General features: G+C 33.0%; 2 protein-coding genes, 1 long non-coding RNA gene and 1 pseudogene across 3 annotated transcripts; 3 read left to right on the top strand and 1 right to left on the bottom strand.

The window, feature by feature from the left end:
- Positions 1–20: 20 nt before the first annotated feature.
- On the top strand, positions 21–497 carry LOC145570530 (plasma membrane ATPase 2-like). Its single transcript, XM_081629650.1, has 3 exons — positions 21–126; positions 215–337; positions 415–497. Exons 1-3 carry the CDS (start codon positions 37–39, stop codon positions 445–447), a joined length of 246 nt encoding a protein of 81 aa, XP_081485776.1. The 5' UTR covers positions 21–36; the 3' UTR covers positions 448–497.
- A 117-nt stretch (positions 498–614) lies between these two features.
- On the top strand, positions 615–5,516 carry LOC145570529 (plasma membrane ATPase 2-like). The gene is made up of 4 exons (XM_081629649.1): positions 615–2,101; positions 2,185–2,304; positions 3,842–3,923; positions 4,776–5,516. Exons 1-4 carry the CDS (start codon positions 2,027–2,029, stop codon positions 4,901–4,903), a joined length of 405 nt encoding a protein of 134 aa, XP_081485775.1. The 5' UTR covers positions 615–2,026; the 3' UTR covers positions 4,904–5,516.
- A 141-nt stretch (positions 5,517–5,657) lies between these two features.
- Positions 5,658–7,497, top strand: LOC145570531 (uncharacterized). Its single transcript, XR_014096487.1, has 4 exons — positions 5,658–5,846; positions 5,988–6,119; positions 6,206–6,378; positions 7,113–7,497. It is a non-coding gene; the product is annotated as an uncharacterized LOC145570531 (long non-coding RNA).
- Positions 7,498–9,138: 1,641 nt separating this feature from the next.
- Positions 9,139–11,013, bottom strand: LOC145571187 (UDP-glycosyltransferase 73C3 pseudogene; annotated as a pseudogene).
- Positions 11,014–23,988: the final 12,975 nt, after the last annotated feature.

The following is a 23,988-nucleotide window of genomic DNA, read 5'->3' as shown; positions in this document are numbered from 1 at the left end:
TTTCGTCAAGGGAATTGATGCAGATAGCCAGATACAATGGTATTGATGGCTGCTCGAGCCTCTCGAATGGAAAACCAAGATGCAATTGATGCTGCTATAGTTGGGACATTAGCTGATCCAAAGGAGGTAATCTAGTTATCTACGTAATATTAGGAAACATGGTTTTTCACCTTATTTTGTCCTGTTCTCATTATACTCTTTCCCCAATGAAAAGGCTCGCCTAGGCATTCAAGAAGTTCACTTCCTTCCTTTTAATCCAACTGATAAGCGTACAGCTCTTATGTACATTGACAGTGATGGGAAAATGCATAGTGTTAGCAAAGGTGCACCAGAACAGGTATTTTTAATTTTACCCGTTTTCTCAATTTTTGACAAGTCTGACGCATTTATGTTCATAATTTGGCTTGTTGGTAGATTTTAGAACTGCTTATAATAAATCGGAGATAGAGCACAGAGTTCATGCCGTGATTGATAAGTATGCAGAACGAGGGTTAAGGTCTCTTGCTGTGGCGTACCAGGTAACCATTGTTCTCTGCCTATATGTATTTCCTTTCTTTATGTCTTCTTCTTTTTCCTCTTTCTTCCCCCCCCCCCCCCCCCCCCCCCCCACTTCTTTCTTATTTGAACATGTATTGAGGTGTATGTCTGAGATGTTTATGCAGGAGGTTCCTGATGGTAAAAAGGACAGTTCTGGAGATCCATTGCTTTTACATGATTGACGTGTAAAGTAATACGTAGAAAACCTTAATCTACAGTAGGGTATAGGACAAACATTTCTTTAATTAGCTGAAATCATCTTTAATTGTTGGGATATTTTTGTTTTTATACCCATATCTTGTATTCTTCACTTAATTTAAATATATATTTGGTAAAATGATTTCTAATTAAAGAAGGAGATATCATAAGCTTTATTGTTGAATGTTGATAAAATTACTCATAGTAATTCTTGCATATTTTTGGTCAGTGTTTTTATCCGTTATTTACTTGGTTTTATGTCTCCACAATTCCACATATGTTCTTCAAACCTGTATTTTGTTGGCGGAGATATGAGAGTTTCAAAAGTGTAAATAAGCGAATAACTTTAATGCAGTTTTAGATGTTTACATGCCTTTTACTTTACTCCCAGATTTTAATGTACTAGGACTGCACACGATGCATGCTTCAAATATCTTAAACCATGACAATCATTTTATAATACGTATAAGGGCCAGATTAACACAAAAATTCCTCAAGAGCTGGCTTGTATTATTGAGATTCAAGGTCTTACAAGTAGTGAAAATCTAGTTGGTAAAGTTGTATTACAATCGAATTCAGTTATGCCCTTTCTATGTGGCAACTCTCATACGTTTGTTGAGATAAGAGGCTAGATCGAAGAACTTAGTAGGAGTTTCATTAAGGATATCAGTTGCTCAGGTCCTACAAGGCTACAAGTTTGGGTATCAGTTCTGATATCAGGTTATGGTTTATTGGTCAGTTTCTGTCTTGTGCATTAGATTCTTGAGTTTAAAGTTTCTTTCTTATGCATGATTAGACTGTACATGTTATACATTGTGTTTAACATTTTTTTTTGATGATTTTTTGTATGCCTTTCTATCAATTGAGGGTTGAAGCCACCCAGATACCGTTATAGGATGGGTATCTTAGTCGTATTTGTGTGTCCAGTATTATTGGATTTTGTTATAGTTCTTGGCTGCTATAGGAAACTTCTGTATTTTTTCTATTGCTGTGGGAATGCTGGTGGAGATCATAGTTATGTACCCAATTCAACACCGTCAATATCGTGTTGGAATTGATAACTTATTGTTGCTTCTCATTGGTGGAATTCCTATTGCTATGCCAACAGTTTTATCTGTTACCACGGCTAGGTTCCCATTGTTTAGCCGAGCAGGTTGGTTACAAGTAGCAGTAACATTTTAGTTCAAAGGTTATGCTTGTAAATTATTTATTTATAAATTCTAGACTCTGAGCTATACCCTTTAGGGTGCAATAACTAAGAGAATGACATCTATAGAGGAAATGGGCAGGCATGGATGTACTTTGCAGTGACAAAACTGGAACTCTGACATTAAAAAAGTTGTCTGTTGACAAGAACCTTGTTGAGGTTTGGTTTGTTTTTTTAGTTTTTTCCCCTCATTAAACACAATATTAGGCTGTAGCACCATTTAAACTTGGATATTCCTGTAGGTTTTCGTCAAGGGAATTGATGCAGATACAATGGTATTGATGGCTGCTCGAGTCTCTCGAATGGAAAACCAAGATGCAATTGATGCTGCTATAGTTGGGACATTAGCTGATCCAAAGGAGGTAACCTAAGTAATATTAGGAAACATGGTTTTTCACCTTATTTTGTCCTGCTCTCGTTATACTCTTTCCCCAATGAAAAGGCTCGCCTAGGCATTCAAGAAGTTCACTTCCTCCCTTTTAATCCAACTGATAAGCGTACAGCTCTGACGTACATTGACAGTGATGGGAAAATGCATAGGGTTAGCAAAGGTGCACCAGAACAGGTATTATCCAATATTACCCTTTTTCTCAATTCAATAAGTTTGTCGTGTTTATATTCACAATTTGGCTTATTGCTAGATCTTAAATCTTGCTTATAATAAATCGGAGATAGAGCGCAGAGTTCATGCAGTGATTGATGATAAGTATGCAGAGCGAGGATTTATTTTCTTCATCTTTCCTTTGATACTAGAACAAGTATGGATTTCACTTGAAAGAATCCTACTTTTAATGCTTTTCTAACTGTTTTGGTTAAGGAAGGGATAAGTGATGGAACTGAAGTAGCTTATTTGCTGTCTAGCCTTATAACTCACTATTGATATATATAGACGGCAAGGAACTAGCCGCTTGAAAAGGGAAGAAAAAGTTACATGGACTACTAGTGAATAACATATACTTTGTATTATATCCCTTGTCTATAAAGGGTACTGGCTCGAAGACAGAAGCACTCGAACGTGATAAACTTATTGATCTATCACTTGCCATTTGAAAGAACCTTTCCTCCTTACCTTTAAGTAAGCACAATGGTGCAAGGATGCTAAAGGAAAGGGGTTAGCCCAACATGAATAAGGGCTCTACTTAGTGGAAAAGCTACTCCGAAGCACCCTTTTGCATAGAGAAAGCTCTTTTATCACCCCTTTCAGGGAATCAGCCAAGAGGTGTCCCAAAGTCTCGTTAGAACGCAGGATTGGAGCCTTCTAGAGCATTTGGCACCAACCCTGTGGAAATTCCTTCTAAGGAAGGCACTATTGAATAGCTTCATTTTGAACGAGATATCTTAGTTCGTATCCCGGATTCAAAAAAGTCTCGTGAAAAGGCGCCTCTTTCTGATCCTTGCTATATGAATATCAACCTCGACTTTACCATCTTGAGATATACTAAAAAGACCCTCCCCACTCTTGGTGTCTAACCTCTTGGTTGAGCTTCTTTCATCCGCCACTGAACTATCTGCTCAATTGGAATCCCTTACCTCATCCAAATTTTTGGAATAGAGGGGCAGTTCTTCAGCTTCAGCCTTAGAGCTTCACTCCGCTAACCGACTTAGTCTTTTATCTTTCGCTTCTCATTAAGTCGGGTTCTCGTAACATAAGGCACGCACCCCGCTCAAGCAACAAGTCCCTTCTCATGGCAAGCATATGAACATAACAGGGGAAAGCATATAAATCTAAGGTTCTAGAGAGAGAAAGAATGGGGAGAATGAGGATCTTACTAAATTTACATTTATACATGCTGTTGTTCCAACCTTCCCCAGCACCCTTATTATATTAGGAAAATCAGCTTTTTTTGGTCTGCATGTTTATCTATTTTTCTTATGTAATCTCTTTGGATCTTTTCCCAGTTAGGGTTCATGCTACTGGCTCTCATATGGAAGGTTGACTTCCCACCCTTTATGGTGCTGATCATTGCCATCCTCAATGATGGTGAATAGTTCTCCCATGACATGTGTTGGTAATTGTACTCTGTTAATTGTTTTTCTTTATGAGTTTCATGTTTAGCATTAGCAATCTAACATCCCTGTATAATACTTCCTCCGAATTTTAATAGTTGCAACACACCCTTTTTCACGGTATTTAAGAAAAGTGGGTCTCATGTGATTTAAAACATTTAAAATGGAGGAGAGAGATTGTTAAGAGTATAATTTAGTGGGTCATGAGATTATAATAAGGGTAATAGTACAACTTATGACATAAAATACTTTCCATTTATAGTGTGTTGCAACTATTGTGACATTTCCATTTTAGAGAAGTGTTGCAACTATAAAGAAACGGAGGAAGTATTGATTATGAATATTCATACAACTATCGAGTATGATGTTGAATACTTGAATCTTTGGATATCTGTTAAACGAAAATGTTGTTTAATGGTTGCTTATAGTACTTTCATAGTTTATTGCCCAAATGTTTGAAATACTCAGTAATTAATTGTTCATTATTATGCTGCAAAATTTCCAACTTAAAGTACTTTCATCTATATATATTATTCCTATGCTTACCCGCTCTTGCACACTATTAAAATTGTCTACTTTCAGATATTTCTGGTGACAGATAATTAACCATATATTGAACTTTCAACATAACGTCATTTCAAAGATTATTATTCAGTGGTTGATTGTGTACTTTGCAATGTTGGAGAATGGATTTGTAGAACAGTGCTTAGCTGAAAATTAATAGGCTGGATTGAAAGAACAGCTTTTTTTTCCCCCTCTCTTGAGCCTCAATTCTAAAGAGATTGTCTTAGTATATTATATGGTTCTTGCCTTTGGGAATCTTCAGGTACAATCATGACGATATCAAAAGATCAGGTGATACCTTCCCCCCAGCCGGATAGTTGGAAGTTGTCGGAACACTGGAATTGTTCTTGGCAGTTACTTAGCAATGATGACTGTCTGGGCTGCATATAAAACCAAATCAGATCATATAGATCGATCCTCACTTTCATTCCTTCTCAATCTTCTAAAAATTTGTATGTTGTATATTCTTTTCAAATTTTATTCAGCTATATGGGACATGCATATCTTTTTTGCTCTCTGTGCCTTGTTGAGGTACATGCAAAAGAGGTTATTCCATTTGTAAACCATTGGTGCTTGTTTGGCTTGTTCAATTACCAATTTTGGTCAAGAGTTCCGATATCCCTAGTCTTCTTGCTATGTATATGTTGTGTAGAATTGTAGATTATTCCAATATATATTGATTCTGATGTTTTTCCAAGCATCACACTCCCAAAAAGCCTACTCTCTTCTCATATATTAATCTTTTTTATCACTCCTGATGAGAACTTCAGTCATGAATGAATAAATGAATCTAATGTGATTTTGGAAATAAAACTCAGTTACTGATACCAAAACTTCTAATTTTTTTACTTCTGCGTGACTTTTCTTATAAAATCTTAGTAACTTGATCTGTGAGGGAGCATTCTTGCGTTTCTAAGGCTCAATTCAGCATTCTTGCCCTTTTTTTTGTGCTATTTTTTTAGAAACTTGGATCATCTCTCTCTCAATAAAGATCCTTTATCTCACAAAGTCCCCACATCTCTTATTTTGCCTTCTACATAACTTACACTTAAAGTTAAGACCCCCCCTCTCCCCTCTCCTCCTCTCCCTCTTGTATATTTTTAGCTAGCATGATTCTTTTTGTCCCTCTGCTTATGCAGCGCACATTTGGAGTGTCAACGCTTGAAAAAACAGCTCATGATGACTACACTACTACAGAAAGCTTGCCTCAGCCATATACCTACAAGTCAGCGTCATCAGTCAGGCCCTAATATTTGTCACTCGGTCTAGAAGCTGGTCTTTTGTTGAGCGCCCTGGCCTGCTGCTAGTGTCAGTTTTTATCATTGCTCAGCTGGTAATTGAGCCACTTTTTCTTAGCAACAAGCTTAGAGTCTTGTCGCTCTCCTCTTCATGTTTATTATTTATTTTATTTTCTGCTTCACAAATTGCAACCCTGATTACTGTGTATGCAAATTGGGGTTTTGCTGCAATATAGGGAATTGGATGGGGTTGGGCTGTTGTAATATGGCTTTACAACCTTGTCTTCTACTTTCCCCTTGATATTATCAAGTTTGCTACCCGGTATGCTCTCAGCAGGAAGGCATGTGATCTTCTACTTGAGCAAAGAGTAAGACTGCAGCCCGTCTCAAAGAAGTTATAATATAGAAAGAAAAAGTAAAGGTGTGATTAAAAACCTTGATCTGGATTTTGCAGATTGCGTTCACAAGACAATTTGGTAAGGAAGCAAGGGAACTCAAATGTGCTCATGCTCAAAGGACACTCCATGGTCTCCATTCACCTGAAACCAAGATGTTTACTGATCGAAGCCGTGTTTCAGAGCTTAATCAAATGGCTGAAGAGGCAAAAAGACGAGCTGAAATTGCAAGGTACGTCTCTATTCTGTTATCAGAGATCTTCCAAGATGTCTGGAGTTGGCTACACTACTTCATTGTGATTGCTCCACAAATTTTTCTTTAGGGGGCTATATCTGAATATGAGGGGGAAAAAAAAAAAAGAATGAAGGAAAGGAGAAATTCTGGTTCTTTTACTTCTGCTTCTGCTTCTGCTTCTTGAATATGAGCTATTACAGAAAATCACCAACCAGCTAGTTAGAACTGCTATGTGAATATATGTGCAGTTGTGCATGTCTTTCTTGTCTGTCTGAAGTTCTAAGCCATTATTTGTCCATCGTCTGCATGTTTACCAATCACTTAAACTAGATATTCTAACAAAATTGTAGGCCATGATTTTATTTTAGTTCATTTCTACTCATTGTAGTTTAAAATTTTTGAACTTTTTAGTATTAAGAGATTGATGGTGATTTATACTCCGATTTTTATAAATATTGAAGGACTATTGTCCTAGACTCCTAATATTACTTAACTCCTTTAAAAAAGACCCAAATTCAGTTGTGGCATAATTTTAGGGACAAAGATAATACCATATTTAAGTCACTTTGGTCCAAACAAGCCTCGATATCATCACCTTAAATCCTTTCTAGCATCAGAATGTATTATTTTGATAAAAGTATCAAACTCTTTCTGAACCCTTCTCTTCTCCCAAAAAGAGTTGCTATTTCTTGGAACAAGAATTGTGATGATTTTCCCCTCATTTGTGTCAGGCTTCGAGACTGCATACTCTGAAAAAACATGTGGAGTTGGTCATTATGCTGAAGGGCCTTGATATTGATACAATTCAGCAGGCATACACAGTATAAACAATTAAATGATTCAGTTGCCCTTCTTTGTACATAATCTGGTGTGGCTGTATGGTACTGACAAGAAGCAGAATAAAAGTGCGTAAGAATCAAAGCCAAATTGTAAAGCCGTTGTGGAAGGATCAATATGGCTGGCTCTGTTGGTGGCAAATGGCAATGGACCAGTGGACAGTGGTTATATTACTATTTTGTGCCTCATTCTAGTAATTACTTTGTACAAAATGCTGGTTTACGATGATGTATATAGTTTATGTGCTATGTTTCCTATAGCATTAGTTTCATAATCAGCTGTTTACTGGTGATACTTTGTGATATAAATTAGTCTGAATGATTTGATAAGGATTTTGTGATACTTAGGGGTGAGCAAATTATTGTTTGATGAGGTTGTTTGATATTATTTTTACAGGTGGGCCAATTTTATAGGGGTGAGGTGTGCAATTTATTTTAAGGTGGGGTTATTGTATATGGATTTTAGGATTGAGCAAATTATTCAATAATGAGCAAACTATTAAGGGGTGGACAATTTATTAGGGGTGAGTTAATTTGCATATGGTTTTTAGGGGTAAACAAATTATTTAGGAGTGAGGTAATTGTATATGTTTATTAGATGTGAGCCAATTTTGTAGGGGTGAATAATTTATTTAGGGATGAGCAAGGGTAATCAAATTATTTAGGGTGAACAATTGATTTAGGGGGTGAGGTAATTATGATTTTTAGAGGTTAGTAAATTATTTAGATGTGAGCAAACTTTTAGAGATAATTGTATATGATCTTTTAGGGGTTTTGAAGAAAGTCTACTTACTACATCCAAATGTAATAGATTTCACGTGCCTAATATTATTTCAAAAATTGTTGCACAATCAAATATATGTACTCATAACAATTTTGACTAATCTCATATCTAAAACATTCTACACACTACTCAGCCATATGTACATAAAGGAAGATTCTAGATACATCCTATTATGTTCAAGAACATCCTTGAATGTTCTAGAGTACTTCAACATCCCCTCTAAAATACTCCATAAGATTATACATCTTAAATACTTCCTGAACACTCAAGAAATTTCTAGAGAGTTTCGGACCCATATAGCCAAAACTCGTAATTTAAGACCAAATAATAAAAAAAAACCAAGATGTTCTTTTGCGCAAAATATGACGGACCACCATTTTCCCCTCTAAGGCTCTGAATTTATGACCATTAGTGTATTAAGGTCAAATGAATGATCACTTGAATTACAAGCTAAGGCTTGTTTAATATAAACTCTATAGGGGAAAGTGTGCTGTCAAACACAATGGGCAACCCCTAGTCCGATTGGTGCCATTTGACGTCCATGTTTAATAAGTACTTGTATTTTTTTCCAACACTTTTCTTAACACAATCCTAGTTCATACACTTGTGAAAGAAGCCTCGACATGGTGCTTACTAATTACTTACACAATACAAAAGTATGTCCGAGTTAGTGAGCTTTGATAGATTTTTTTAGTATAGGAGATGAAGATGTCTTTTGAACAAACTTTTTTCTTAATTACATTTCTCTCAATTATTTAGATCACACTCGCCCCTGACCATCATTTACTTAATGTATTACATCCTTATAAATATCCGTGCAAATAGATGTTAATTTATTATTATAGGGATTGAAGAACTAACATAGAATAATTATTCTTCAACAACCCACCCCAATTATATGTTTCATATTATTTGTAATTTTGGAATATTTAATATCTCACAAATAATACCTCAAAGTTGCAAATAATATAAAACGAGGCAATATATAATTTCTTCATTATTGGCTTATCTACTACCTCCGTTTCATATTATTTGCAACGATTAGATATTTTTCCTCTCTACTTTATGTCAAATTGTAGCAAATGATATCTAACAGAGGTAGTATCTCTGACTTAATCACTAACGCGTTACACATTATTACTGGCTAACATGTTGGATAAAAGAAGTAACGTTCAAGAATGAAGAACCACCTTTTTCTACTGCCTTTTTAGCTTTCTCCCCAAGTTCTTTTGCTCTTTTTCTTATATCTTGTCCTTTCTCCCCTTCATCCATAAGTTGGTTTATTGCATTTTTCACACTATCTTTCATTACATAAACCCCATCATTTTGCTCCTCTCCCCATTGCATGGTGACCTCAACCCCTATTCTAACCCCAATTTTAAGCACTTGAACAATTAACTTCTCATTATAAAATTGTTCGGCAAACATTGGCCAAGTAATCATAGGCACACCCGCACTAACTCCTTCTAGTGTCGAGTTCCATCCACAATGTGTTAAAAACCCTCCGGTCGCAGGATGGGATAATATCAACACTTGAGGCGCCCACCCTTTTATTACTAGTCCTTTTCCTTTAACCCTATGTTCAAAGTTCTCATTTATTATCCACTTCACTATTTCTTCATTGTAATCAACATCTCTAATTATCCAAATGAATGGACAATTTGATGCTTCTAAGCCCTTGCCAAGCTCAATCAATTGTTTAGGCCGTAAATGACATAGGCTTCCAAAACAAACGTATATCACTGAATTTGATTTCATGGAGTCAAGCCATCTTAAGCAATAATGCTCGTCGACTGTGGCCATTTTCCCATTGTTTTCATCCTGCATAAATAACACCAACTTTAATTTAATGGTATTTTCTTACATTTATAACCTAATTTTGGAGAAATGCAACCTTTGAATTGAAATTTACAAATTGATGAAGAAATTTTATTTGTTTTTGTTGACTTGACACACATGGTTGCACACATCATGTTACCATCAAATTATTTTTTAATTGCAAGGTAAGAAATTCCACACTTTGCATTAATTGAACATCTTATATTATTATTATCTTTAATTATCATTGTGATAAATCTGTAAAAAGTTTAAATTTAGAAAATTTATATATCTATATATAGATGAATATATGATTATATTTTTTCAACATATAAATCACAAAAATTACGTGTATGTGTGAATAATATATAGTCAAATTCCAAACGTTGGGATTAAAAAAGAACAGGTTAGTACCATTTTGTTGCCAAGAGAAAGAGGGCCAACACAAAAGACATTCCTCATCACCGCCTTTTCATATGACTTCACATACTCAAACTCAAGCTCTTCAAATGTTTTCACCAAAAGCCCTTCCGCAGAAGAACAAGCTTGCTTAAATTGATCGCGAATGTCTTTCATGTCAACACCATCATCAATTTGTGGGCTACACCTCCTCATCATCTTAGGCAATTGAGCATAAGTGAACTCTATTTTATCCGGGACATCCGGCACCAAAAACGGTTCATTATCATGTTTTATATTTTCATGCACATTATGAAGCATCATATTGTGAGAACACAAGAGAGTAAAGCAAGAAATACTTTGGTAAGCAAACCTAGGAATATTAAATTTATGTGCTACATCACTTGTCCAAGGAAGACTAGAGATTATACAATTAGGCTTTTGATCCATTTTTTCTAGGTAATTTTCAAGTGGTGCTTGTAATAAAGAACTTGCTACAAGAAACTTTGTTTGCAAATTAGGAGAAGGGAGACTATCAAGGTTCTCACATCCTTCGGGTAGTCCGGCCTTGTTGCACGGAAAAGGAAGTGGCACGAGTTGGATGCAAAGGCCGGAGCTTATGGCTCGATCGATGGTAGCTTGGTAACGAAGGGCATTACGTGGTGTAGTGATTATGGTAACAATAAGGCCTCTTTGAGCTAAGAGCTTAGATAGGTCTATCATGGGAATTAGATGGCTTTGTGACATTAAAGGGATAACTATGACATGTGGTTCGATTCCGATTTTCGATGCCATGGACTTACAAATTGGAGAGGGAGAGCTAGAGAAAGGGAAAGTGGTTTTGCTAGAGCTTAGAAAATGGAGTATTGAGCTTAGAATTGGATGGCTAAGTGTAGTGTAAGGTGAGGTATATATATGTGTAGTATAATTATGGAGAGTTGGAGACTCCTTATATGATTGGGTGGTGTGCAAAATAAATAATGCTCGCGTCCAAAGTTAAAATATGTAATTGCACATAATTAAGCATCACTAATTGTTTGTGCTTATAGATATCGATCTTCTAGCATTTTGGCATTACATGGTTGGAAAGGAGTGATTTTCTTCAAATTTATTATTTAATAATTTTTTTTTTGTGGAAATATTATTTTACTATATTAATAAAAAAAATTAGGTTAATTAGTTACTATTTTTTATTTTTATTTTTTCTTACATGGTCCTTCCACTATAATTACATATGATAAAATATTTTTTGTCAAATGTTGCGAATCGCAAATTAAACTTTATAGTTTGTGACGGATTTCGAACGAATACATTTTAGGGATTAAAATTTGAAACCCTCTAACCTCTCTCTAAAAAATAATCACTATTTCAGCAATATATATATATATATATAGATTTTGTTAACCAACATTTTGAAGTTAAATGGGGTTATTTAAGTTAAATAACTAATTAATCAAAATAATTTACATGGGTCAGGACTCCGACTAACCCTAGTGGATGGTCCCCCTCTGCGTAAAGTTATAATAATTTTTATAAGTAATTAATATACTATTTGATTTAATTTCCTTTAAACACCCACAAAATATAAAACACTACATATTATTGCTTGCACTTGTTTCTTAGCGAGTCTCTGTCAACCTAATTTTCACTTATTTTTCCTAAAACAACTGATAATGAATTTAAATAAGTTTATTTCAAGATATATATGTTTTACAATATATATTAGCTATGTTCTGTAAAAGAATAGATAAAAGTTCTAATTCATATCTATAAAAAAGTTATAATATGTTTGAGTTCAAGGAATGTGTACAAGATGTGCATATAATATTCGGTGATTTGTGTTAATGCATCAATATCTTTTGCGATCAATTTAGCGCGGGGAGGAAAGTAGCTTTAAATATAAGAAGACAAAACATATGTGATGCTTTATAAATTATCTTAATCAACCACTCATTAAGTGATTAGGTTGGATCTATACACAACCCTATAACCCTACACTAGTATACTACCATGAGGCATGATCTAGATAGGTTTAAGTAATAAGCTAGTGAAATAATTAGTTAAATCATAGAATACAAAATAAAGATGCTTAATAATACTTCCTCTAATCCATATTACATGTAACATAGCACTTTGACACGTAATATAAAGAAGATATGTAAAGGTGTAAATGATCATATTATATTAAAAAAAAATTATAATTTTAACATTGGCCTAGTAATGCATAATTTCCATCTTTGCTTATGCTTCAATCATTTTGATTATGCACGTCTTATATACATTCGTTGACAGTCAATCAACTAGGGAAATCTTTATATATATTGAGCTTGCTATTTTGCATGTCAAAGGTCTTGAGTTCAATCTTTAATGCTTTATTATTTCTACATTTTTTTTTAATTAATAAGCAAGTTTAGGAGACCCTATTATGATATCCATGGTTCAAATTCAAGAAAGCCTTGTAATACAATACACATATATAAGACGTGCACAAGAATGTTTACTACAAACCTTTTATTACGATCTAGCTTATTGTATATAACATGATTCCAAAAAAATTTACATGTGCATGAGAACTATATGATTAATGTCATAATCTACTTCTTTTTATTGTCCTTTGATTTTTATTTATTTTATTTATTTATTTATTTATTTATTTTTTTTTTTTTTTTTTTTTTTTTTTTTTGAGGACAATATAATAAATGAATTAGGTGGTGCCATTAGTAACAGCATACGATTATTAGGCTAAGAGAAGAGACTTTCACTAATTGGTAGCAGTGAGGGGTCAAGATAGAAAAGGTGGTGAGTGTAAAGGAGTTGTATATCCACCAATGAAATTAGTCATTTTAATTTACACACCATTATTATTCTTATATATATATATATATATATATATATATATATATATATATATATATATGTATCGAATTGCTTATATATATATCTATATGTCATTGTTATATTTATGCTAAGAAAAAGTACTTTCGATCAATATCATTATTTCATGGGATATATAAAGTTTTCGTTATTAATTGAAAATTTGATTTGTCAATGTCTTTGCTTAACATATGTTGGAACTTCAAATCATTCGTCTTACTTAACTAGGTATCATAACTTTCACATCTAAATTATATATGTTAATTAAATGTAAATAAAATGGTAATGTACAATATATAGAGAAGAAAAGATAAGATAACGATAGGTACAGCCATACAAGGGAGGATAAAGGTTTTGTGTTATGACTTATGAGGGATAGAGATCGAAAGAAATAAAATGTAAGGAGCGCTTTGTTCCCACTATGATATGGGTTGGGATAAGAAATGAAAATTTGATGTTATAAATGAGATTGGAACTTGATTTTTTATACCATATGTTTGTTTTAATTCTAGAGTATTATTATTTGTTCTATTCAATTCCTGGAAGAAGTGTTGGTATGAGCAAAACTCATCTCCACCCTTCCCACAGAATCTATATTTCTAAATCTCAGAATCTTTTACCAAAACGGCTAATTTGACAAAAGTATTTACCAAAACGGATAATTATGAATTTTAATTCCAAAACTAGCTTAATTATTGACCTGGAAGTAAATTAGCTATTTCTTTTTCTTTTGAACCAATTTTGTTCAGGGTTCACTTTATTGATATTTTTTTCAATTTTGTTTTTAGGATATGAGTTGGAAAATTTAACGATATACTACGAAGTACAAATATATTAATTTTTTTGGCTAGATCGTATCATTTAAATTTGTAATTTCAAGTAGTATTGTTCTATCAACACTACCACAAATTTATATAACGATAAGGGTTTTTAAGGAATTGTTCATCTTTTTCATGCCTATTAATTGTATACTTTTGTTAATATCAGCTAATTTGAATATTTTTTAGTTTAATGTGTATAATAAATCAAATTTACACATAGTGGTACATAATGGTAGACAATGAATATGTTCTCGGTTGTTTTTTTATTTATTTATTTTTATTTTTTTGTTAATTGGAAATTCGGAATAATTTTTTAAGTTTTTTTCCCCCCTGATTTTTTTTTTTTAAAATGCTAATACTTGCACCTCTGAACAAAATAGAGTCTCTAGAGAATTGTTGCAAATATATTATGTTGAATGTTATTTTTCAAATTAACGGAATTTTTTTTTGGTGCAAAAGAGGGGAGAACCCCTAACAAAAGAAAAACACACTAATAGAAATTAAAACAAAAAAAAAAAACCAGTCAAAACAGAAAACAAAAGCACACCCTTACGAAAAACAAGCTAGCTACCCTCTCATCATTGGATATCTTAAACTATGGCATTCGAATTTCCCCAAAAAAAAAAATAAAAAAAAAAACAAATAACAAAAAACCAAAAATTAAAAAAAAATAATAAAAAAAAACAATTTTTTTTTTTTTAAAAAAAACCCATAAAGTGAACCAAACTAGTTCAAAGGAAAATAAGAAATAAATAATTTCCTTCCAAGTTAATAAGTTAGCTAGTTTTGGAATTAATATTGATAAGTAGCCGTTTTGGTAAATAGTTTTGTAAAAATAGCCATTTTGACAAAAGATCCCGAATCTCATACCTAAAAGGTTTGAGATATTGGTTTAAGATTCTAAAATTTGTCCACCAAGCATATGATATCGCATGGGTTTATATTAAACCATTATAAACCCATATCCTGTACCTACATTTGAAACAAATTTAAAAAAAAAAAAAAAAAAAAAGGAAAAAAAAAATACCAAGTAGATTATTCCGACTTCAAAAAAAAAAAAAAAAAAAAAATTCCTCTTGATTTTATTAAATGTTATATAATGATATTCTTCCCAGTAGTTAAGAAATATTAAGGTAATATTAAAATGTCCTAAAAGTACAATTATATATAAATATAAAGAAATTATAAAGTTCCAAAAGTACCAAGTAATGGTTTCATGATACATGCTCCCATGCCTCCAACCAGCCCCTTAGTTCCCCCATCACAACAATCTTTAAGAGTGTTAAGACATTTTAAAAAGTCATTCTATGAAATAGTGCAAAGAAAATTTGTTTATTAACATTATTATAATTAATCATGTTTTTATAATAAGTTATTATAACTAATGTACGTACAAGGTATATGCTTTACAATTGCAAGGGACATAATTAGAATTTTTAGTGTAAATGAATTTGTCTTGTAGCTGCTTCTTAAGTAAGTTATTCCATTTAGGGTTAACAAACCCTACAATTAGGGGTATAGGGTACAGTCAAATGTCCATTGACATTGATGCATGTGTCCCTTTTTGGGAGCAGAGCATCTACATAATTTTATGCCTTGATACACAAAATATTTAATTAATTTTATGATTAATTAGTGGAGAACCCAACCCTAAAGCTATATGTATAGCTAATTAGCTAGCTTGATTATTTATATTAAGACATTGGATTTATTGATACAAATCATTACGTATTTTTTTTTATTTTTTTTAATATTGGAATAATTATAGATGTGGTTTTAGTGGTGTCAGATTCAATATTGTTTCAGATCTTTAAAATCAAAGACCAATGATCTATATATGCTATCTTTAAAAAGTATTAGTTTCTTGATCGAGTTGATTTTAAAGAAATAAGCCTCTATTTGGTTTGAAGTAAAACGCTATTATGAAAATTAATTTAAACAATTTTTTCAATATCTTTAATGGTTGAAAACATTTTCCTTTACAAAACAAGGGAAGTCACATTTTCCTCTTTCTTCCTTAACTCATTTTTACTTTCCTCTCATCCATCCTCAGAGGTTCACCTTCTATTTTTAACTTTTCTATAACTTTTATCGTAACGAACAAAACAAAGGAACACTAATTTGTAATTGAGGTTTTATTATATGAAAATAAGTTTTTCATGGAAATTAAACTAAATTTTCATAGAAAATGTTTTACATCAAATCAAACTAAAAAGCAAACTGAAAATTATTGTATATATTGTAAGTTATTACTATAATAATGTTGCAAGGACAAAATAGTACAAAGTAGTTTATTTGATGGTTGAATGGAAAGTAAATGTCGCCTAAAGTCCTAAACCAACAAATCTATCAAAAGTTTAGTTACATTTTGCTCGACTAGGCTTGAAAAGGTCCAATTTGAGTTTGACTTCGACTACTTTGGAACGACATCTATTGTATGCAAAAATATCCTACTCGATTGGACTTCTAAATATTACTTGAATTGGGTGCTTTTGGATCAAATTAATCTTGAAAACTCTTTCAAAAAAAAAAAAAAAAAATTTGAAAACTAGTAAACTTGTAATGACTTGTTCTCCTTGCCGTGAGGAGGAGTCAAAATGTTTCTATTCTAGTCACCAATACTCTAACATAAGACATTATTATTATGTGCTTAGAATTGATTAGATTTATGCTTAATTGACTACTTCATTTCATTAATTAAGTATTTCTTGGCCAAAAAAGAGAGAAATTCTATACATGTATAGAAAATGTTTGGCGTCTGCATCACATTATTGTATTCGCGGCAAAAGTTCAAAGGAAAACATCCAAGCTTAAAAAAGGCTCAGGTAGCCGAATTTCTTTTCTATCAATGAATCAGCTTTGTGATTGGTTGTCCCAAGATCCTTTGAGATTTTGCTACCCAACTTTTATGTCATGAAATTTAATTTGAATTTTGTCCAACTAATACAATATTTTAAATGATATGGAAGATAACTCTGTATCTTATCCCATACGGTTTTTTTTTTTTTTTTTTTTTTTTTTTTTTTTTTTTTTACGCAATATTTCACAGGACATTATTTAGCGAATTAGGGGGAAGTAAGAAGTCCCCCATCTCCAAGTACCATCACTTATTTTTTTAATAAAAAAATTAATAAATAAATAAATAAATCAAATGACATATATAAATTAAAGAGATTTAAATCTCACTAATATGTACTAACAATTTAATAAAATAAAAACATCATTTCAATATACTACAAGTTCGATCGTTGTTGTATATTGTACATGTCCATACCCCTTTTACATCAATGTAAGTCATAGTCTTTCTTGGTGATGAGATCTAACGATATATTTCATCTATAAAGAATTTTTTTATTTAATCCTTCTGATTGTTATCTAAACTAAAGATTAACCTCTTTTCGATCTCACAAAACATGTAATTATAATACTCACATAAAAAAAGAAAAGGGTCAAATCTAAACCAAATATCTTACCTAATACAAGGCACTTGATTTGCTTTTACCAAATGAGTCAAGTATTACTTGATAAAGATAATGTCCAACAAATACAAGGCATAATGAGCTAAGATTTCAGGAAACAAGACAATGAATGAAATCAATCTATCAAATCTAATTACTTTCGGTCCAAGTGAATTTTTTCTTATAAAAAACGCATGGATTTTTTTTATATTTCATATATATAATTTGAAGGCCTTTTTTTTTTTTTTTTTTTTTTTTTTAAGGCTTTATTTTGTAGTATTGCAATTTAAAAAAGTTGCACTTTTTAATACAAGTTTTAACTCTTCTTAAGTCACTATTAATTTTTTTTTGGACAAGATCCAAGGACAATTGGAAAGTAATTTTTTTTTTTTTGACAGCATCCACGCATTTGTAATAAAAATTTTGACTAACAATGGACTAAACAACAACGCTTAGTATTGTGTTTGTAACAATGCAACTTAGGCCCTCTTCATTTCATCTTATTTTTGCTGAACATAAATTATGTTTATTGAACTAAAATTATTTTTGCTAAACTTAAATTATTTTAACTGAATTGAAATTAATTATACTGAATTGAAATTATTTTGTTGAGCTGAAAATATTTTTACTGACTCTCTGCTATGTTTACTCTTTAAAGTTATCAATTTTTACCGAATTAAATTATGTTTACTGAATTGAACTTATTTTTATTGAATTGAATTTATTTTCACTGAATTAAAATTATTTTTACGGAATAATTTTGTAAGGTGAATGAACATGGCCTTACAGATGTGTTTAGCAAAATATTAGAAATTGGTTATCTAACTTTTATAAGATCTCAAGCATTTAAATATAATAAATTATTACACTACCACACGATATAGCTAGTCTTTAGAAAAGAGTTTTTGCAATTGGACCTCATATTCTAAGTTTATTGTTATTTGCATGGTAATTTATTTTAACTATTTGCATATAAGCGATTAATATGAAATCTAACTTTTGGCGTTTTTGTGGTGGTTAAAATAAAATAAACGAAAAAACGGGTGGTTAAATTAAAATAGGGTGTTTTGAAGGGTGGTAAATTACAATTATCCTAAATTTATTTTATGAAAATTACAATCTTACAATTTACATGATGAGAGGAATGTAACAAGATCAAATTAATACTTTTTCTCATAGTTTAATGTAAAAATGCTGCCAAAGTTGAATTAACTTAGTGCATCATATTAGACCATAAATTTCAAATAAGATCATACTAGTTCTCTTTATGTCAAGTGAAGAGAGTCCGAGATGTACAACCATTGTCGCATGTACTCCCTTAAGATGTTTGCGGTTCTTCTTTGAGACCAGCAAGGACCTCAAGTGTAGCTTCTCTACTTGGTTCACAAACAGCAACAAGATCCACATATGCTATTACCTTAGTTTTTAAATTTGTGGAACATGTATTTTGACTTTTTGCGCTATTAATCTAATTCACTTTGACTAATACTTTTATGCTCAATTAGTCAATTTATTTATAGGATTAGTATGCGGTCTAGTTCCATGTTTATATGTGAGACCTTAAAGGATCTGATTGTGGTTAGAAGCAAACCCAAATAGATGGCCCACATATTGTAGTTGGTTATTAGCTAGGAACCATAACATATTTAAATTAATTACGGAGTATCTACTAATTAATTCAAAGGTAAGATTGACATCTTGAATCCAAGGTAATACTAGTTATTACCAATTTGGCCAAATCTTTCTTGATGAAAACAAATGTCCGACTAATACATGACAAAAGCTTTTCTTAACTTTATAACAAATCAATAAGCAATGAGCTAAGATATCAGAAAATAAGACAAAGAATGAGATATGTCAATTCTAATTAGCATTCTGTAGCCCAAGTGCTCTTTTTCCTATAACAATTTGGAAAAAATTGTCAACCAACAGTTTTTGTAGAAGAGAATTTGTGAATGTTAATGCTGATTAGACAGCGTCAAAATGGTTCAATGGTCATTTACGATGATTTTAAAAATACATGAATTTTCTGTATTTTTGAAATGAAGTCTACTAAATAGATCCTTTGTAAACTTCTCTCCGTGTTGGGAAAGTTCACAAATAATCTTGCAGCGCAAATAGTATTCGTTTTCCCTTTCGTGTATAAACAAAATAGGCTCACACTTGTATCTTTATAATACAATAAAATAATGCACAATACAAATATATATTCGATGGTATACTCTCAAATTTAATATGCTTTTAGATTTCTTCTTGTGATTAATTGATTACCAAAAACTTAACAAAATTACAACATATATATGATCATTTTATAACTAACATAATTAGCGATAGAAATGAGGTAAATCATACCCCATCATTCACCTTCCTATATTTACTCTACATCATCATTTCATTTCTCTTCCTCTTTTCTTTCCAGTTCAATTTTCCTTATTCTTTCTTTAGTCTTTCTCCAAATAAGGAGAAAATTAAAACCAACAAATCTCCCCCTTTCGACTTATTTGGAGATTTTTGATAAACCCGCTTCATCTCGACACACATCAAGCTTTTGTATGGTTAGTATCTTTGTCATCATATCTGAGCCATTTTGGTCAGTATGAATCTTTTCTAAATGCAATAGCTTGGCTTCAAGAATTTCCGTATCCAATGATACCTTACATCTATGTGTTTTGAGCGAGCATGAAAGGTAGGATTTTTCACTAGATGAATAACACTCTGACTATCACAGTAGAGTGTATACTTATCTTGTTTAATCCCTAACTCTTGTAGGAATTCTTCATCCACAAAAACTCTTTGCAAGCTTCTGTTACAGTTATATACTCGGCTTCTGTTGTTGATAGTGCGACACATTTTTGTAACCTTGACTGCCATGATATAGCTCCCCCTGCAAAAGTCATCATATAATACCGACTTTCGCGAATCAACATCATTTGCCATATCTGCATCTGTGTATCCTCTTAACACAGGATCTCTTGAACCAAAACATAAACACATCTTCGATGTGCCACATAGATACCTTAAAATTCATTTTACAGCTTCCCAATGTTCTCTCCCAGGATTTGAGAGGAACCTGCTGACAACACCGACTGAATAAGCAATATCTGGTCTCGTACAGACCATAGCATACATCAAACTACCAACTGCAGATGCATAAGGAACTTTATTCATTTCTTCAATTTCAGGCTTACTTGTAGGGCATTGTTGAGAACTTAACTTAAAATGACCTGCAAGTGGAGAACTCACTGGCTTAGCATTTTGCATGTTGAACTTCTCAAGCAGCTTCTCAATATATCTTTCATGTGATAGCCATAACTTCTTATTTTCCCTATCACGAGAGATTTTCATGCCAAGTATTTGTTTCGCTGGTCCTAAGTCTTTCAAGGCAAAGAACTTATTCATCGCCTTTTTCAAATTGGCGATTTTATTGGTGTCTCGACCAATAATTAACATATCATCAACATAGAGGAGTAAGATAATAAAATCTCCCTCTGCAAATCTTTTGATGAACACACAATGATCTGATGTCGTCTTGTGATACTGATGGTCCTTCATAAAGGATTCAAACTTTCGATACCATTGTCGTGGAGCTTGCTTTAAGCCATACAAACTCTTATTCAAACAACATACCATGTGTTCTTTTCCCTTAACCTAAAATCCCTCAGGTTGTTCCATATATATTTCTTCTTCCAATTCACCATGTAGGAAGGCTGTTTTCACATCTAGTTTTTCAATTTCTAAATCCATGCATGCTGCCATGCCAAGAACAATTCGTATTGACGACATTTTCACGACCGGTGAGAATATTTCTTCAAAGTCAATACCTTTCTTTTGACTGAACCCCTTCACAACCAACCTTGCTTTGTATCTTGGTTGTGGATTATTTTCTTCGGTCTTTAATTTAAACACCCACTTATTCTTGAGTGCTCGTCGACCTTTTGGTAATGGCACCAAATCAAATGTGTGATTCTCATGCAAGGATTTTATCTCATCTTGCATGGCTTGCATCCATTCTTTCTTGTGATTATTTCTTAGAGCCTCTTCACAAGATTCTGGTTCTCCCCCTTCAGTAAGCAGTTGATAGTCACCACTAGCATACCTTGGTGGAAGTCGTCTAGGTCTAGTAGACCTTCTTAATTCTACTTCATGTGATGGTTGATTTTCTTGTTGTGGAATATGTTCCACATTTTCATCATCAAGAGGTTGATCTTCTTAGTGTACATCTTCCTCTTGTTTATCAACTACATCCGGTGATGGTTTTGGATTCAAAATTATAGGCAATTCATCTTGGGATGCTGTAGATTTTCCCAATTTCTTTATGTCTTCAATGGTTTGATCTTCAAAGAAGACAACATCTCTGCTTCTGATAATCTTTGTTTCAGCAGGACTCCATAGCCTATAACTGAACTCATCTTCTGGATAGCCAAGAAAAACACATTGTTTAGTCTTGTTATCAAGCTTTGATCTCTCATCCCTCGGAATGTGAACAAAGGATCTACATCCAAACACTTTCAACTTTTCGTAGTTTACTTTTCTTCCAGACCATATCAATTCTGGAACTTCACCGTCAAGTGGGACTGAAGGAGAAAGATTAATCAAATAACTTGCAGTCTTTACTGCCTCCCCCCAAAATGATTTGGGTAATTTTGCGTGAGACAACATTGAACGAACTTTCTCATTAATCGTCCGGTTCATTCTTTCAGCGAGACCATTTTGCCGAGGTGTCTTTGGGACAGTTTTCTCAAGCTTTATCCCATAACCCTTGCAATATTGTTCAAATGGCCTCTATATTCACCACCATTATCGGATCTCACACATTTTAGTTTCCTGCCTGTTTCTCTCTCAACTTTTACATGAAACTCCTTGAATGCATCAAGGACTTGGTCTTTACTCTTCAAAATAAAGACCCACACTTTTCTGGAATGGTCATCAATAAATGTGACAAAATAAGATGCACCACCGAGAGATTTTTCTTTCATAGAACATACATCTGTATGAACCAAATCTAGAACTCTAGATCTTCTGGATGGTAGACTCTTTTGGAATGAAACTCTGTGTTGTTTACCAGCCAAACAATCAACACAGGATTTCAAATGAACATCCTTCAAAGGAAGAATCTGCTTTCGAGTGAGGATCTGCAATCCCTTCCCACTCATATGTCCGAGCCGTTTATGCCATAGCTCGGTAGAACATTCTTCAGCTACATTCAATTGCAAGCTGAACTTTCCATTTGTTACATAAAGGGTTTGTTGCTTCCTTCCGTGAGCAACGATTATCGAGCCTCTAGTTAACTTCCACTTTCCATTAGAAAAGTGATTCGCATACCCTTCATCGTCGAGTTTGCCAGCTGATATCAAATTCAGCTGAATATCTGGAACATGCCTAACATCATGTAGTGTTAGCTTGCACCCTGTATTGGTTTCCAAGCATACATCTCCAATACCAATAATTTTGGAGGATCCATTATTTCCCATTCTTACGTAGCCTAGATCATTGCTTACGTTAGATGTGAAATAATCTCTATTTGCAGTTAGATGATATGAAGCACTTGTATCAATCACCCAACTACAATCTTCATTTGTTACATTATAACATGAGTCATCACCTACAAAATAAACTTCGTCACCAAATGCTGTAGCTGTGACATTCTTCTTATCTTCATTATCACTACTCTTGTCATTCTTCGATCTCATGTCCCGCTTCCATATTCTACATTCACTTTGCTTATGTCCAGGCTTATGACAATAAAAACATGTGAACCTCTTCTTGGATTTTGATCTGCCTCTTGATTTATCATGACTTTGGGATCCTCTAAATATTGGTCTCCCCCGACTTTCAACAATGTGTGCTTCAGTCTGATTATTTGTGGACAAATTCTTTCCTTCTAGCTTCTTCATTGAACAAGCTATCTTTCACCATGTCAAGGGTGAGTTTGCTATTTGGAGCTGAATTGCTCAACGAGATAACAAGAGTTTTCCAACTATCGGGTAATGAACTGAGGAGTAATAAGGCTGGACTTCATCTTCAATTGTCATACTAACATTTGTTAGTTGATTAACGATGCCTTGAAATTCATTCATATGTTCAGCCATATTTTTACCTTCTTTATAGAGAAGACGACCCAACCTTCTCACTAACGTAGCTTTATTTAAAGCTGTCTTCCTCTCATACATTGACTCAAGCTTTTTCCAAAGGGTGTAGGCATTGGTATCATTAGCAACATGTTGAAAAATGCTTTGATCAATATGTTGTCTAATCAACCCAACGGCCTTACGATTCTCCAATTTCCATGCATCTTCGGTTTTGTTTTCCGGCTTATTTTCTTCTCCAATGGGCTTATACAAATCCTTACAATAAAGGATATCCTCCATTCGAGATTTCCACATGGAATAATTGGACGATGTCAACTTGATCATCCCCGATAGGCTTACCATCGAATCTTCCATTTTGTTTTATACAAGGTGTATATACGTATGTACGTATTTACGTATCCGGCTCTGATACCAAGCTGTTGGGAAAGTTCACAAATAATCTTGCAGCGCAAATAGTATTCGTTTTCCCTTTCGTGTATAAACAAAATAGGCTCACACTTGTATCTTTATAATACAATAAAATAATGC

Source organism: Chenopodium album, chromosome 12 (assembly GCF_948465745.1).
Source record: "Chenopodium album chromosome 12, dcCheAlbu1.1, whole genome shotgun sequence".
NCBI lineage: Eukaryota > Viridiplantae > Streptophyta > Magnoliopsida > Caryophyllales > Amaranthaceae > Chenopodium > Chenopodium album.
This window is presented reverse-complemented; position numbering and strand designations above follow the sequence as displayed.

What these genes read in the sequence shown, in the direction of transcription:
- LOC145570530 (XM_081629650.1), top strand. Translation starts at nt 37, where the DNA reads ATGGTATTGATGGCTGCTCGAGCCTCTCGAATGGAAAACCAAGATGCA. An exon ending in CATTAGCTGATCCAAAGGAG is followed by an intron (nt 127 to 214) that starts GTAATCTAGTTA and finishes CCCAATGAAAAG; the next exon opens with GCTCGCCTAGGCATTCAAGA. An exon ending in GCAAAGGTGCACCAGAACAG is followed by an intron (nt 338 to 414) that starts GTATTTTTAATT and finishes GCTTGTTGGTAG; the next exon opens with ATTTTAGAACTGCTTATAAT.
- LOC145570529 (XM_081629649.1), top strand. Translation starts at nt 2,027, where the DNA reads ATGGATGTACTTTGCAGTGACAAAACTGGAACTCTGACATTAAAAAAG. An exon ending in TTGACAAGAACCTTGTTGAG is followed by an intron (nt 2,102 to 2,184) that starts GTTTGGTTTGTT and finishes ATATTCCTGTAG; the next exon opens with GTTTTCGTCAAGGGAATTGA. An exon ending in CATTAGCTGATCCAAAGGAG is followed by an intron (nt 2,305 to 3,841) that starts GTAACCTAAGTA and finishes ATCTTTTCCCAG; the next exon opens with TTAGGGTTCATGCTACTGGC.